Source organism: Muntiacus reevesi, chromosome 2, assembly GCF_963930625.1.
Source record: "Muntiacus reevesi chromosome 2, mMunRee1.1, whole genome shotgun sequence".
In the NCBI taxonomy this organism is placed as follows: Eukaryota; Metazoa; Chordata; class Mammalia; order Artiodactyla; family Cervidae; genus Muntiacus; species Muntiacus reevesi.
The window spans coordinates 203,216,008-203,231,183 of NC_089250.1; the positions used below are offsets into that span (position 1 = coordinate 203,216,008).

At 49.5% G+C, this 15,176-nt stretch overlaps 1 protein-coding gene across 6 annotated transcripts in view; it reads left to right on the forward strand.

The window, feature by feature from the left end:
• IL4R (interleukin 4 receptor) overlaps nucleotides 1-15,176 on the forward strand; it is a 52,058-nt gene that overhangs the window by 25,641 nt on the left and 11,241 nt on the right. For 3 of the 6 annotated variants that reach the window (XM_065924536.1, XM_065924541.1, XM_065924539.1), the window contains 5 exons: nucleotides 1,660-1,747; nucleotides 3,871-4,009; nucleotides 5,822-5,982; nucleotides 7,736-7,887; nucleotides 14,903-15,059. In XM_065924536.1, the coding sequence (XP_065780608.1) occupies nucleotides 1,678-1,747; nucleotides 3,871-4,009; nucleotides 5,822-5,982; nucleotides 7,736-7,887; nucleotides 14,903-15,059 (679 nt within the window). In that variant the 5' untranslated portion in view covers nucleotides 1,660-1,677. Of the gene's footprint in view, nucleotides 1-1,656; nucleotides 1,748-3,870; nucleotides 4,010-5,821; nucleotides 5,983-7,735; nucleotides 7,888-14,902; nucleotides 15,060-15,176 lie in introns of those variants that run through there. The other 3 variants (XM_065924537.1, XM_065924538.1, XM_065924542.1) reach the window with 2 other exon arrangements.

Genomic DNA, 15,176 nt, shown 5'->3' on the forward strand with positions numbered 1-15,176 from the left:
TGTTGTGTAACAACTAACCACAAAACCTCAAGGGGCGTGTAACAGGAGACATTTTTTAGCTCAAGTTTGTGGGCCAGCTTACCTGGGCTTGGCTGATTTTGCTGGGCTGATCTCACTCGTGCATCCAAGATCAGCCTCCAGTTGGCCAGGCAGCCCTGCTAATCTTGACCTGACTCAAGTGACCTCACTCTCCCAAGTGGGGTGGCCGCCTGTTGCCTAACACAGCATGAAACTGCTGGGACTGTTGCATGTCAGCATCCTCCCAGAGTCTAGCCCAGGCGTGTTGTCCAGGCAGTGGTACTGCAACAGCAGGTCTCCCTGTGCATCACTTTTGCTAATGTCCTACTGGCTGGAGCTAGTCACATAGTTGAGGCCAGGGTTCAAGGGTCAGGGAGAACACCCTACCCTGAGTGATGATGGGGGTGGGAGCACTGCAAGGTGGTTGTTGTTCAGTTGCTAAGTCATGTCCGACCCTATGGACTGCAACACGCCAGGCTTTCCTGTTCTCCACTATCTCCCAGAGGTTGCTCAAATTCATGTCCACTGAGTCTGTGATGCTACCCAACCATCCCATCCTCTGCCATCCCCTCCTCCTTTTGCCTTCAATCTTGCCCAGCATCAGGGGCTTTTCCAGTGAGTTGGCACTTTGCATCAGGTGGCCAAAGTATTGGAGCTTCACCTTCAGCAACAATCCTTCCAGTGAATATTCAAGGTTGATTTCCTTTAGGATCAACTGGTTTGATCTCCTTGCTATCCAAGGGACTCCAAAGTTGCATGGGTACATGAGGAGTGAAGAACTAAGCCATGGATGTAGTAAATCTAACACACTCAGAAGCGTCATTTTTAGTGGCTGCCTAATACTTCATGGGGGCTTCCCTGATGGCTCAATGGGTAAAGAATCCACCTACAATGCAGGAGATACAGGAGAAGCAAGTTCAGTCCCTGGGTCAGGAAGATCCCCTGGAGAAGAAAATGGCAACCCACTCCAGTATTCTTGCCTGGGAAATCCCATGGACAGAGGAGCCTGGTAGGCTACAGTCCATGGGGTCGCAAAAGAGTCAGACATGATTGAGTGACTAAGCACAGAACACAATACTTCTTGGCATGGATACCATCATTTATTTAACCAGCTCTGTAAGGCTGGACAATTAAAGACTGGCATTTCCAAAGTATATTTCAAGCAACTGTAAACTGCTCGAGAGACTAATTGGGGTTTTCACACACACACACACACACACACACACACACACATAAATGAAGGCTAGGTCTGGAAATAAACTTTGTAAGCCTTGGGTTAAATGAAGAAAGATAGATTCCTTTACTGTGAGACTTATCAGAACCTTCACATGTTAATGTGCATTATGAATTTGCAGAAGTCTAAAGGGGTTGCTCAAACTTAACAAGCCATGGGGTTTTTTCCAAGAAGCATCTCTTGGGACAGGTATTCTGTGGCTCTGACTCTGGGCTTTGTGCGGGTCCGTTGTGTTTACTGGTTCCTAGCAGAGCTCTGGGGGGTGTGGGAGGCTTATTGCTGGCCAGGGGAGGGTCCTGTCTAGAGGGAGGTGAGCTCTGAAAGCTGCCCTTGGGTTCATGGGACTGGGAGATCAAGAGTCAATGCTAAACCACTAACCCGCTAACCCGATTATTTGCTCCCAGCAGGCGCTGTAGGATCTCCCGATGGGGCGGCTTCTCTCTGTACTCATGTTCCCAGTGAGCTGCCTGATCCTGTTGTGGGTGGCCAGTTCTGGTAAGTCACCCCCCCCCCCACCCCGACATTCATCTGTTCCTTCCTTCATTCAGCAAACCTTTAGATTGTTTCCTCACCAGGCCCCCAGGATAATCAGAGAACAACACAAAGATTTGAGGAGACTGCATGATAGTGGGAGGGGACAGCTGATGACAAATGGTTCTAATATTAAGGAGATTCTAAAGATCCTTAGGGGCTTCCCTGATAGCTCAGCTGGTAAGTAATCCACCTGCAATGCAGGAGACCCCAGTTTGATTCCTGGGTCAGGAAGATCTGCTGGAGAAGGGATAGGTTACCCTCTTCAGTATTAAGAGTTGGCCTGCAATACCCAGGTTCGAACCCTGGGTTGGCAAGATCCCCTGGAGAAGGGAAAGGCTACCTTAGAAGGTGATGTTGATGTTGTTGTTCAGTTGCTAAGTTGTGTCCAACTTTGTAACCTGAGGGACTGCAGCATGCCAGGCTCCACTGTCTCCCAGAGTTTTGCTCAAATTCATTCAGAGGGTGATGGCAAAAGACAAAATAGGACAGATGAGGGAGGACTGGGAATGCTGGCTGGAGGGGAATGACTGTGATTTGAAGATGGAAGGGTGGTTCAGGAAGGGAGGGGACATGGGTATACCCATGGCTGATTCTTTCTGATGTATGACAGAAAACCACAAAATTCTGTAAAGCAATTGTCCTTCAACTTAAAAATTAAAAAAAAAAAAAATAATAATAATAAAGTGCCTGGAGTCACAGTGGAGCAAAAATTTGAAGGAAATGGGAAGCCAGGCACTCACCCAGGTTAGGAGTGTTCTCAGTGGCGGCCCTGAGCCCAGAGCCTGCCTGGAGTGTTGGAGAGACCAAATGAGGCAGACCTAGGGGAGTCAGTGAGCAGGAGGAGGGAAGAGATGGAGATAACCAGGTAAGTAGGGGACCAAGCGGGTGGAAGCTGGGAGGCAGGGAGGAGGCACCGTGAGACGGGTGGGGCCAGGACCAGCAGAGCGGAGGGGGTGGCATTGGCGTTTGGATCCATCTGGGAGGTAGATTTGAAGACAGATTGGAGTAGAGGTGAGACAGACAGAGGTAGCAGGAATGACTCCAGTGTTTCTAACCTGAGTGACTGGGAGGGACACAGTCGTCATTGATGAGATGCAGAGGATATTTGGAGCGGGCAGGGAATCAGGAATTAATTGTAGACGTGAGGTGAGTTAAGACTCTCCTTGGGCTTCCCTGGTGGCTCAGTGTTAGAGAATCCGCCTGCCAGTGCAGGAGATACAGGTTTGATCCCTGGATTGGAAAGATCCCCTGGAGGAGGAAATGGCAAACCCACTCCAGTATTCGTGCCTGGGAAATCCCAGAGGTTCTGTGGGGTCGCAAGAGTCATGACTTAGTGACCTAAACAACAGCAAGGTTCTCATTAATGGGGTAACTCCTTTATCCAGCGAACAAACACAAGTTGATGTGAGTTGGGAGGGGCCTGGTACTGAGCGTGGGAGCCGGAAGGCACCTGGTGACCAGGTACTGGCCTCCCAGAGCAGGGCAATAGCTCCCTGATGATTTGGCAAAACCCAGCATTCATCTGGCTGGGTTCAGATTCCAGCTCTGCCAACAAACTCGCTGGAAGAAGTCCCCCAAGCCTTTCATCCGGTCCTTCAGCATTGGCCCAAGCCAGAGGACCAGGCGTCTGGGTGACAAGGCCATGAGGGTCAGCCTCCTGGGCACAGAGAGGGCTGGGGAATAGATGGGGGGCAGGGAGCAAGATAGCGGAAAATAGTGCCTCCCCCAACCCACACCATGGGAGATGCCTGTGGTGGTGGGGTAGCAATCCCCAGACTGACATATTTTTCCTTTAATTCAGCCACGGGCAGGTCATTGAGTTTGCATATGATAAAAGTGCGTTTGGTCTGTCCCCACTGATGGACCCTGTCCCAGAGGGTATTTCTTCAGCTGCAGGCATCACCCCAGTGCCAGCTGGGAAACTCCCAGAGCCCGGTCCCGGCCCCCGCTCTGTAGGGACTGTGCCTGGGACAGTGGTTTCATTGTTGTGTGATGGGCCCCTTGGTCCCGTGTGGGCTGGTTTCTGACTCATCCCTCTTGGTCGTCGGGCTCCAGCTGCTCAGAGGTCTCCTGTGTCTCCCCAGGGAGCATGAGGGTCCTTCAGGATCCCACCTGCTTCTCCGACTACATCACCTTCTCCACCTGTGAGTGGGAGATGTCCAGACCCACCGACTGCCGGGCCGAGCTCCGCCTGACCTACCAGCTGAACTTTTACTTCTCTGAGTGAGTCTGGGCTGGAGTTGGGAGTTGGGGAGGGTTTGCCTTGGAGTTCACCTGGCCTAGATGGTGCCCTGGAGTGCATGTGCTAAATTCAGCTCTTGGGGGCTTGACTGGGCACCACAGAGATCAGGCGCCCTGGGGTGCAAGGTAAGAGGCAGTGAGTGCATTGAGGTGCTCCAGGGTCAGTATCACCAAGGCACCTGGCAGGTGAATGTGGTGGAATTCTGGACTAGACCAGAGGTTATCAAACATTTTTGTCTCAGGATTCTCTTGAATGCTTAAGAATTAGCGAGGACCCCAAAAGCTTTAGTCTGATATCAGCTGTTGTTGCTATTCAGTCATTAGGTCATGTCCACACTCTGCGACCCCCATGGACTGCAGCATGTCAGGCTTCCCTTCCTTCACTATCTCCCAGAGTTTGCTCAGACTCATGTCCATTGAGTCAGTGATGCTATCCAACCATCTCATCCTCTGTCACCCCCTTCTCTTCCTGCCCTCAGTCTTTCCCAGCATCAGGGTCTTTTCTACTGAGTTGGCTCTTTGTATCATGTGGCCAAAGTACTGGGGCTTCAGCTTCACCATTAGCCCTTCCAATAGATGTAGGCTGGGTGACTTACATCTATTGATATTTTCTGTATTAGAAATTAAAACAGAAAATTTAAATTACAAGAGCCAACAAGTTCCCATTCAACAGACTGTCAGAGCAACAACATGGCCACAGATCATGTGGTCTCTGGAAAATTCCACCCTGAGCTTGTGAGAGAAAAACAGTGGAAATGATGGCTGATGTCAGAGTATTACTATGAAAACTGTTAGACCCAGTGGACCACACTTTGAGAACTTCCGGGCTAGACCATTGTTAAGGGGTGCAGTGTTAGTGATAGAGTTCATTGGTGGACCATGGAACTTGGAATGTTTTTCCAGGTGATTCACTGGGATGTCCCATGGTACACAGGGCTAACTGCTGTTGCACATGGTACCCAGGACATGACCTAGTACACAAGACATACAGTGATGGAGCACAATGGGATATACAGCGTACCCTATGTGGGCTACTGAGTACGCCCAACGTGGCTACCCAGTTTGGGCTACCGACTGTGCTTCTGTATGCACATTGGCCTAGACCGGGGATCTGCAAACTGCCCCATGGGTCACATCTGGCCCCCAACCCATGTTTTTTTTTTCCATGTTTTTTAAATAAAGTTTTATTGATACACATCCATGCCCATTTGTTTATGTTTTGTCTATGGCTGGGGCTTTTTTGTGCTGTATCAGCAGAGTTGTATAGTTGGGACAGAAAGGGTATGTCCCGCAGAGCCAGAAATATTTAGTATCTGGTCCATTACAGAAAACATTTGCCAGCCGCTGGCCTAGCCCATGAGATGTGCGGTTGGCTATTTTGGGTGACAAGTTAGGATTAGGCTGTGGGGCAAAGGGTGTGTGCCCAGGCTAGCCTGTGAGACCGGAGAGGCTACTTTGGCCACATGATACAAAGAGCCAACTCAGAGCACACACATATGTCATTACAAATTCTTCCATGCCATGGGTTCTTCCCTTTCACTGGCTTCAGGGTCCAAGCCTGGGGACAGGGGTGGATAAAAGTCCATGGTGGATGTGATGAGGAGCTGTGGGCAGCAGGGAGGTGGTCCCAGGCCATTGTCCCCACCACACCCCAGCTGCTCTGGTCCCAAGTCCCCAGATCTGGTCCTTGAGGCAGGGTGACCAGGAAGCTGGAAGGGCCTGTGTTTCCTTGAGGTGTGTCCCGGAACGCCTGTGGGTCACATGCCCAGCCTAATGTAACATCTGTGTTTGCAGAATCAACAAATGTATCCCCGAGAACAAAGCAGGTGCGGGGGACACGGTGTGCATATGCCATATGCTGACAGATAACGTGGTCAGAGAAGACACCTACCAGGTGGACCTGTGGGGCGGGGAGCAGCTGCTCTGGAACAGCTCCTTCAAGCCCAGTGAGCATGGTGAGTAGGGTGGGGCGTGGCGGGGCGGGGGCGGGGCGTGGCGTGGCGTGGCGGGACAGGGGCGGGGCTGCAGGTGTTCCCGCAGTGTGCTGGGCAGGCTTCATTCCGGGGAGGGGGCCATACAAGCGGCCTCCTACCTTTTCCCAAACCCGATGGGGTTCGTGCCCCTTTCTGGGCCTCAGTCCTCCTATCTTTGAAATGGAGTTGGCTCAAGAGTACATCAGGCCCCGTTCAGTTCAGATATTTCAACCTTCAAAATTTAAGTGCCCAGATCAACGTGTTGAATGAGGTGTATTTGGTGGAAGGCTTGCTTGCTGCAGGTCAGAAACTGAATTGGGAACCATCCTTCCACCCTGTCAACTATTCAGCTGCTGCTTCTTTAGACAGTGTTGACTGTGGGAGGCTGCTCTTATCCTGATACCCAGAGTTCCCACAGGAATCCGTGGAGAGTGTGCTGGAGTGTAGTAACAGGAGTTTAAAACACCATTCATTCCTGTGTGACCTTGGGCAAGCCTTGTTACCTCTCTGAGCCTTGGTTTCTCAAAGACAGTTAGTACCCTTATTTTGCAATTGAGAAGAAAAAAAGTACATAGTTCAGAGAAGGCAAGTAACCTGCCTAAGGTCACACAGCTACTAAGTGGTAGTGACAGTATTCTCACAGAGCACACAGTCTTCACCACTACATCAGCAATTCCTGAAGCGATTTCTCATACCCAGGGTGGGGTAGGGGTGATTTAAATTGACCTATGAATGAACCTATCGATTAAAATAAGTTTTACACATGCATATTGATTTTAGGGGCTTCTCTGATAGCTCAATTGGTTAAGAATCCACCTGCAATGCAGGAGACCCCAGTTCAGTTTCTGGGTCAAGAAGATCCACTGGAGAAGGGATAGGCTACCCATTCTAGTATTCTTGGGCTTCCCTTGTGGCTCAGCTGGTAAAGAATCCACCTGCAATGTGAGAGACCTGGGTTTGATCCCTGAGTTCGATCCCTGAGTTGGGAAGATCCCCTGGAGAAGGGAAAGACTACCCACTCCAGTATTCTGGCCTGGAGAATTCCATGGACTGTATAGTCCCTGGGGTCGCAACAAGTTGGACAAGACTGAGCGACTTTTAATGCTCATTATGTACCTGTGATCTCGTGGGTATGATCATTTTAAAAGAGCTGAAGCTTTAAAACACATGAATCAAAATAAAGAAAAATGCTTAGTAAATAATACAGGACACAGATGTGGCCAGAAGGATCAAAGTGGAAAAGCCAGAGTTCAGGTTACTTGGCTTATCCGTTTTGCATTCACTGTGAAAAGGTAGTTAATAAGCCCTGAAGTGCTCAGTGGACTTCCCTGATGGCTCAGTGGTAAAGAACCCGCCTGCCAGTACAGGAGATGCAGGTTCGATCCCCGGGGAGGGAAGATACTCTGGAGAAGGAAATGGCAACTCACTTCAGTATTCTTGCCTGAGAAATCCCATGAACAGTGGAGCCTGGTGGGCTACAGTCCATGGGGTAGCAAAAAGAGTCTGACATGACTTAACAACTAAACAAGGAGAACAATAAGTGCTCAGTAGGATTTTAGCAATGTGAGAATCGGGTATATGGTTGTAATTCTGTTATGACTAAGTCTGTGTGGTTTCCCATTGATGTGCTGCGGAGGTGGTGGTGACTGAGAATCTAAACTGTCTACGTGCCTGCATAGGCCCACCTCCTCCCGTCGCCCCACCCAGCCCCTCACCAGCCACTCCTTCTCCACAGTGAAACCGCTGGCCCCCAGAAACCTCACGGTTCAGGCCGACATCTCCCACACGTGGCTGCTGACGTGGAGCAACCCGTACCCTTCTGAGAACCACCTGAACTCCGAGCTCTCCTACCTGGTCAACATCTCAAATGAAAACGACCCCACGGATGTGAGTGGGCACCCTGCGAGGTTTCTCTGTGACTGCTTGGGACTTGGGTGGATGGAGACTCAGACTCTGGGGTGTGAGATGGGGAGAGCGACCCCCATCTGGACGTGGCTGGTCGTGGCTCTGTTCGGGGACCAGTCTCTCCACCTCTCCAGGCCCCTGATTCCCAGTGTGCAGACAGGGAGTTTATTTTCAGACATGGCTCCTCATCTATAAAGGAAGAGCTGTGGACCACATCTCTTTCCCAGGGGTGGGGCACTTGAGATTTTAGGTGATACCTCTAAACACACTTAAATGACTGAATCTCAGGGAGAGATGGTCACTCCCTCCTGAAACTGACTGTCAAGAATCACTTCTCAGCTGAGCTTTTTTTTTTTAAGAAGATTTATTTATTTATTTATTTATTTGATATTTGAACTGAATTTGTACTTTAGTTAATAATGCTGTATCACATGTTAATTTCCTGCTTTTTTTCTTTAACAACATAGTATTTAAATCCTCAGAATTAGATTAGAAGTTTCAAGTCTCATTCAAATACTTTTTTTAAAGCACTATGAATAATAAACTTTCTAGACTTTTATCAGTAATACTAGATACCAAAATACATGGAACTATTATTAAAGTTTTGAATGAATATAAATTAGAAATCTGTCAGCAGAGCTTGTTTGTAACAGAGAGAAGGGCCTGCAGGCTCAGAGCCTTCCCTCAGAAAAGACGTACAGTCATAATTTAATGTTGTTGCGTGGTTCTGATTGCATTTACTTTATGAGATGTTCATGGCATCTGATACTTGCCCCCAGTCACAGCAGTGGCAGAGGGGTTCTGTTTTATTTAATTTTTTTTATTTGTGATGTTCCTTTTTAAATGAATGTATTTGGAACCAGAGATCAAATGGCCAACATCTGTTGGATTATCGAAAAAGCAAGAGAGTTCCAGAAATACATCTACTTCTGCTGTATTGACTACACCAAAGCCTTTGACTATGTGGATCACAACAAACTGGAAAATTCTTCAAGAGATGGGAGTACCAGACCACCTGACCTGCCTCCTGAGAAATCTGTATGCAGGTCAGGAAGCAACAGTTAGAACTGGATATGGAACAACAGACTGGTTCCAAATCAGGAAAGGAGTACATAAAGGCTGTATATTGTCACCCTGCTTATTTAACTTATATGCAGAGTACACCATGTGAAATGCCAGGCTGGATAAAGCACAAGATGGAATTAAAATCGCTGGCAGAAATGTCAATAACCTCAGATATGCAGATGACACCACCCTTATGGCAGAAAGCAAAGAAAAACTAAAGAGCCTCTTGATAAAAGTGTGAAAGAGGAGAGTGAAAAAGTTGAGTTAAAACTCAACATCTAGAAAACTAAGATCATGGCATCCAGTCCCATCACTTCATGGCAAATAGATGGGGAGACAATGCAAATAGTGTGAGACTTTATTTTCTTGGACTTCAAAATCACTGCCAATGGTGACTGCAGCCAAAAGACGCTTGCTCCTTAGAAGAAAAGCTATAACCAACCTAGACAGCATATGAAAAAGCAGAGACATTACTTTGCCAACAAAGGTCTGTCTAGTCAAAGCTATGGTTTTTCCAGTAATCATGTATGGATGTGAGAGTTGGACTATAAAGAAAGCTGAGCACCGAAGAATTGATGCTTTTGAACTGTGGTGTTGGAGAAGACTCTTGAGAGTCCCTTGGACTGCAAGGAGATCCAACCAGTCCATCCTAAAGGAAATCAGTCCTAAATATTCATTGGAAGGACTGATGCTGAAGCTGAAACTCCAATACTTTGGCCACCTGCTTCGAAGAGCTGACTCATTTGAAAAGATCCTGATGCTGGGAAAGATTGAAGGCGGGAAGAGAAGGGGATGACAGAGGATGAGATAGTTGGACGGCATCACCAACTCAGTGGACATGAGTTTGAGTAAGTTCCCGGAGTTGGTGATGGACAGGGAGGCCTGGCATGCTGCAGTCCATGGGGACGCAAAGAGTCAGATACGACTGAGGACTGAACTGAACTGAACTGACTGACATTCTGGGGTTTCCCAGGTGCTGCTAGTTATAAAGAACCAGACTGCCAATTTAGGAGACATAAGAGATGTGGGTTCAATTCCTCGGTGGCAAATATCCCCTGGAGGAGGGCACAGCAACTCACTCCATCATTCTTATCTGGAGAATGCCATGGACAGAGGAGCCTGGTGGGCTACAGTCCGCATGGTCGCAAAGAGTTGGACAAGACTGAAGCGACTTAGAACGCACAGCATGCACTGACATTTCTAAAACAGGGAGAATTGATTTGTAAGAAACCATCAAATAATCTCAGGGCTACACAATGGATGGCTGAGCCTCCTTCAAAACAGAGGTGCAGGTGGGGGTTAAGGCCATTGTCAGCCACTCACATTTTTGCCTCAGATATTCCCATTGGAGGGACGACATCTGAACGCCAGGGGCCCTGGCACCCCATGGAGCCGGGTTCCAATACCTGCCCTGCCACTTGCTGCATGATCTTGAGTTTCTTGCTCCTCTTGCCTCGGTTTCCCCATCTGTAACTTGGCGCCAACAAGAGTGCCCAACCCCACAGGGCTGTGGAGAGCACAAAGGGGGTGACAGACAGGCACTCCTGCCTGGCACAACAACGTCATAAACCTCGTCCTCCTTTTCCCCTGAGAGCCTCGGGCCTCAGAGTCCCATCCATCTCGTCCTCGCGGACCCTAGTCTGTAACTATGGAGAGTCTGCTGGGGACCATGCCGCGTGTCCCAGAAGCCAGGCCGGCCTGACCTTGGCTGCCGCGGAGAGGTCCCAGACGTCTTGAGCTGCCACATCAGCTCTGTTGCTGCTTCATTTCTTTCTGGCCAAGCCGGGGAGGTGGTGGGTGTTGATTTACATCTCTCAGGTGTGGTTTTCCTCCTTGGCACTGGGCCAGAATGTGGGACAGAAACAGGAAGGGTAGCCAGGCTCATACAGGAGAGGCTCAGAGCAGTCAGGAAGAGGGGGTTGGCACAGATGCCAAGGAAAGAGGCAGTTTGGTCAGTAAATCCCCTTCCCATTCCTGGACTGGTGCAGGCTTAGCTCAAGGGATGGGCTGGAGGGGAGAAAGGAGTACCATTTATGGGGTCCAAAGGAAGGTGATGTGTTTGCTCATCATGGTTGGATCCAGGATCCTGGAGTCTCCATCATTTGGTCCTGCCTTATTCTGTGTTGGCTTCATTTTTTTTTTTTTAATTTATTTATTTATGGCTGTGCTGGGTCTTCGTCACTGCAGGCGGGCCTTCTCTAGTTGCGGCGAGTGGGGGCAACTCTGTAGTTGCGGTATTCGAGTTTCTCAGTGCAATAGTTTCTCTTGTTGCAGAGCCCAGGCTCCAGGCGTGCGGGCTTCAATCGTTGCGGCGTTTGGGCTCCATAGTTGTGGCTCGCAGGGTCTAGAGCACAGGCTCAGTAGTTGTGGTGGCCAGGTTTAGTTGCTCCATAGGCATGTGGGGTCTTCCCAGACCAGGGATTGGATCCATGTCCTCTGCACTGACAGGCTAATTCTTTACCACTGAGCCACCAGGGAAGCCCTGGCTTCATTTTTTTTTAAATAATTTCATATATTTATTGTTTTTGACTGTGCTGTGTCTTGGTTGCTGCCCAGCCTTTCTCTGATTGTGGGGAGCAGGGGCTATTCTCTAGTTGTAGCGCTCGGGCTTCTCATTGCGGTGGCTTCTCTTGTTTCCAAAACACAGGCTCTAGGATTCTCAGGCTTTAGTAGTTGTGGCTCCCAGGCTCCAGAGCACAGGCTCAGTAGTTGTTGCCCATGGGCTTAATTGCTCTGCAGCACGTGGGATCTTCCCAGATCAGGGATTGAACCCATGTCTCCTGCATTGGCAGACAAATTCCTTACCACTGTGCCACCAGGGAGGCCCTTGGCCTCAATTTTTAAGCAGGCTCTTTGCTCACATAGAGGCCTATATGCCCAATAGAAGCTCCGGCTTTAAAGCCACAGTGGGAAAAGTTCTTCTCTCCAGATAGTCCCAGTAAAAGTCCTGGGGCCAGTGATCAGCTACCTGCCTGGGACCACATGCCAATCTCTGAACATGTTACAGGCTGTAGGCAGGAGGGGGATGCTGATAGAGTGTTCACACTGGCTAGGGGAGGATTATATTCCCCGCTCTGGAGCTGGTCAGGTCAACCCCACCCAGATCAGATGGGCCGAGAATGAGGGAGGGGTGGCTCCCTAAAGGAAGTTCTGGGGAACAGGGAACAGAGACTGGGCTGGCTGAAATGCAGCTGGGTTTGGGACCTGGCACCAGACTCCAACCAGCAGACAGAGTCAGTCAATGTGCCTGGGCTGTGGCGTAGTGGTCATGTAGGTGCTCAGGGTTGCCCCAGGCCTCAGAATTCCATTTCCAGCTTCTTTTGTTGGTGGGACAGAAGTTAATGAGACATCTTCCCCCATCTTTCTCTTCCCAAGGACAGAACTGGGCCAGCAATAATTCCCCTCTTTAGTCATTGGCCAGAGATGGTCACATGCTCCTCTTTAGCCAATCAGAGGCTAGGGAATGAAATAGCCATGATTGGTTTAGACCAATGAGAATTAACCCTGGAACTGGAGACAGAGGCTTACCTACCCTGAGCTTTGAGTACCTGACCCCAGTGATATAGATGCTGGGTGATCATCCAGCTGTGTTTGCTACAATACTGCAAACACCAGCTGTGGCTCAGACTGGTGGGATCAATTCTAAAAATATTAGAAACTCACTGAGAAATTTTGGAGATGGAGCTACTCCTTATCCTGGATGATTTCTGGAAAAGATTCTGTAATGGAGTTTTGGCTTGGGCATTGAAGGATGTATAGGAGTTCTCTAGCTAGAGGATAGGCCAGGTAGAAGGCTTGGCAGTATGAAAATTCACGGCATATCTGAAGATTATGGGGCTGTGGGAGTATGTACCGTGAAAAGGCAGAAAATGAGGCCTCAAGCCTACTGAGAGCCATGAATGCCATGTTCATGATCATTTCTTGAGTGCCTGCTATGTGCCAGGCATGATGTGAATTGTGACTAATGGCTGGGAAAGTCCTGCAGGTGGAGAAGTGTTTGTCTCTCCATTTAGTGACGAGGGCATCAAGGCTTGGAGAGGTGGAATGACTCACCCAGAGCCCCAGCTTTGGAAATGGCCAAGCTGGCATTTGAAGCCAGGATTTGAACTCCAGTGCTATTTTCCCCTCCCCCTGGGATCCTTTACTCAGAACAGTCTCCATAACACCTGGCCCTTTTGTTAAAGAAAACAAATGTACCACAAGGAGTTCCTTGGAAGCTCGATTTCTTTTTTACTTCTTAGTAAAACATTTCTCAATTCCCTACTCCTCTCTGGGGTGTATGATTCCTTCTGTGAACCAGCTCCAGCTGCTGCTTCCTGTTTACTGCAATTTAGAAAGAAAGGGACACTGACAATGAGAATGCTCTTCTCTGCCTGCCCTGAGTCCCCTCCTGCCACCTCCACCCCATCCCCAGCTTCCCTGGAAAGTTCCAGCTGCCCTCTAGTTTCTCTAGCAGGCTGTTGGGACTTTGCTTCCTTTTTGTGTACAACCTCCCCTCAACTCACTTTACAACGGACCATGTGGCGCTAGTGGTAAAGAACTTGCCTGCCAATACCGGAGATGTAAGAGATGCAGGTTCCATCCCTGGGTTGGGAGGGTCCCCTGGAGGAGGGCATGGCAACCCACTCCAGTGTTCTTGCCTGGAGAATCCCATGGACAGAGGAGCCTGGCGGGCTACAGTCCATAGGAGCTCAGAGAGTTGGACACAACTGAGCAAGCAAACATTATAATACCACTGCAAACATGACTGCTTTGAACAGCACATATTTATTGCCCCAGAGTTTCTGGGGGTCAGGAGCCTGGGCGTGGGTTAGCTGGGTCGTCTTCTCAGGGTCTCTCAAGGGTGCACGCACATGAGTTGGCTGGGGGATTCCTTCTGAGCTCCTGTGATGTCGGCAGCATTCAATTTCTCATGGGCCTTGAACTGAGAGCCTTGGGTTCTTGCTGGCCTTTAGCAGGAAGCCACCCTCAGTTCTTTCCCTGGTGACCTTTTCAAAGCCAGAGTCTCCTGGCAGGTTGGAGTTAGTCTTCCATAATGGAATTGCATCCGTGTGGTCCCTACGTACTCATCACCTTTGCCATATTCTGTTGGTTCAGAATAAGTCATGTGCCCCCCATCCCCCGCCCCAGGCAAGGAGCGGGGAGGGGATGCACCAAGGACGTGACATGCAGTGAGGCCCACGGGGCCATCTCAGCATCTGTCTGCCACCATCACTAAGCCTTCTCCTTTTCTGTTTTTAACGTCAAAGTCAACAGACAACATGTGCTAGTGTTCATCCTGCCTTTTTCGCTTAAGAGCAGATCTTGGAAGTTTCTTCTCATTGAGGGGCTTGTTTGGGCGAGGCTGAGATGATGGGCCATTGATTCTGGGCTTGACTGGGGAGGCTCTAGAGTGGCCCTTGAAGGAGAGAGAGGCATGCTGGCCTCTCTCTGTGCTCAGAAAGATCACTTTTGTGCTCCCTGCATGCCTGGCCCTGTTTGAAGTACTGACCTGTATTAACCCACTTAATCTTCACAATAGCCCTGGGAGGTCAGCACTTTTATTATCACCATTTTGCAGAAGACATCAAGGCCCAGAGACATTATGTCACTTATCCAAGGTCACACAGCCAGAAAGTGTCAGTAGGAACTCTTACCTTCATTTTACAGATGAGGAAACTAAAACCCAGAAGGGTTCATCAGCTTGCCTCAGTAACATCAAATGGCTAATCTATGAGGGGGTGCGGGGGTAGGGGAAGGGCCAGTTCCGTGACCCATCTTGCTTGACTCTGGTCACTGTCGTGAAGCTGGCAGAGGCCTAGAGTTGGGGGAATAACCAAATACCCAAATACCCTTCAGCACTGTGTGGTCAGCAAAGGACAGCAGCCTGGGAGGGAGCTGGTTCTGCCCTCCCCCCAAGCTGATGCACTGACAGCTCCCTTTCTTCCACCAGTTCAGAATCTATAACGTGACCTACTTGGGGTACAGCCTCCGTGTCGCGGCCAGCACCCTGAAGTCTGGAGCTTCCTACAGCGCACGGGTGAAGGCCTGCGCTCAGAGCTACAACAGCACCTGGAGTGAATGGAGCCCCAGCACCAAGTGGCTTAACTGTGAGTATCCTACCGGGAGTCTGGAACAGTTAGCATCTCTCTCTGTCTGTTTTTTGGGGGGGTTTGTGAGTGTGTATGGGGTGGTTTATTTATTTATTTGTTTATTTTTGGTCTTGC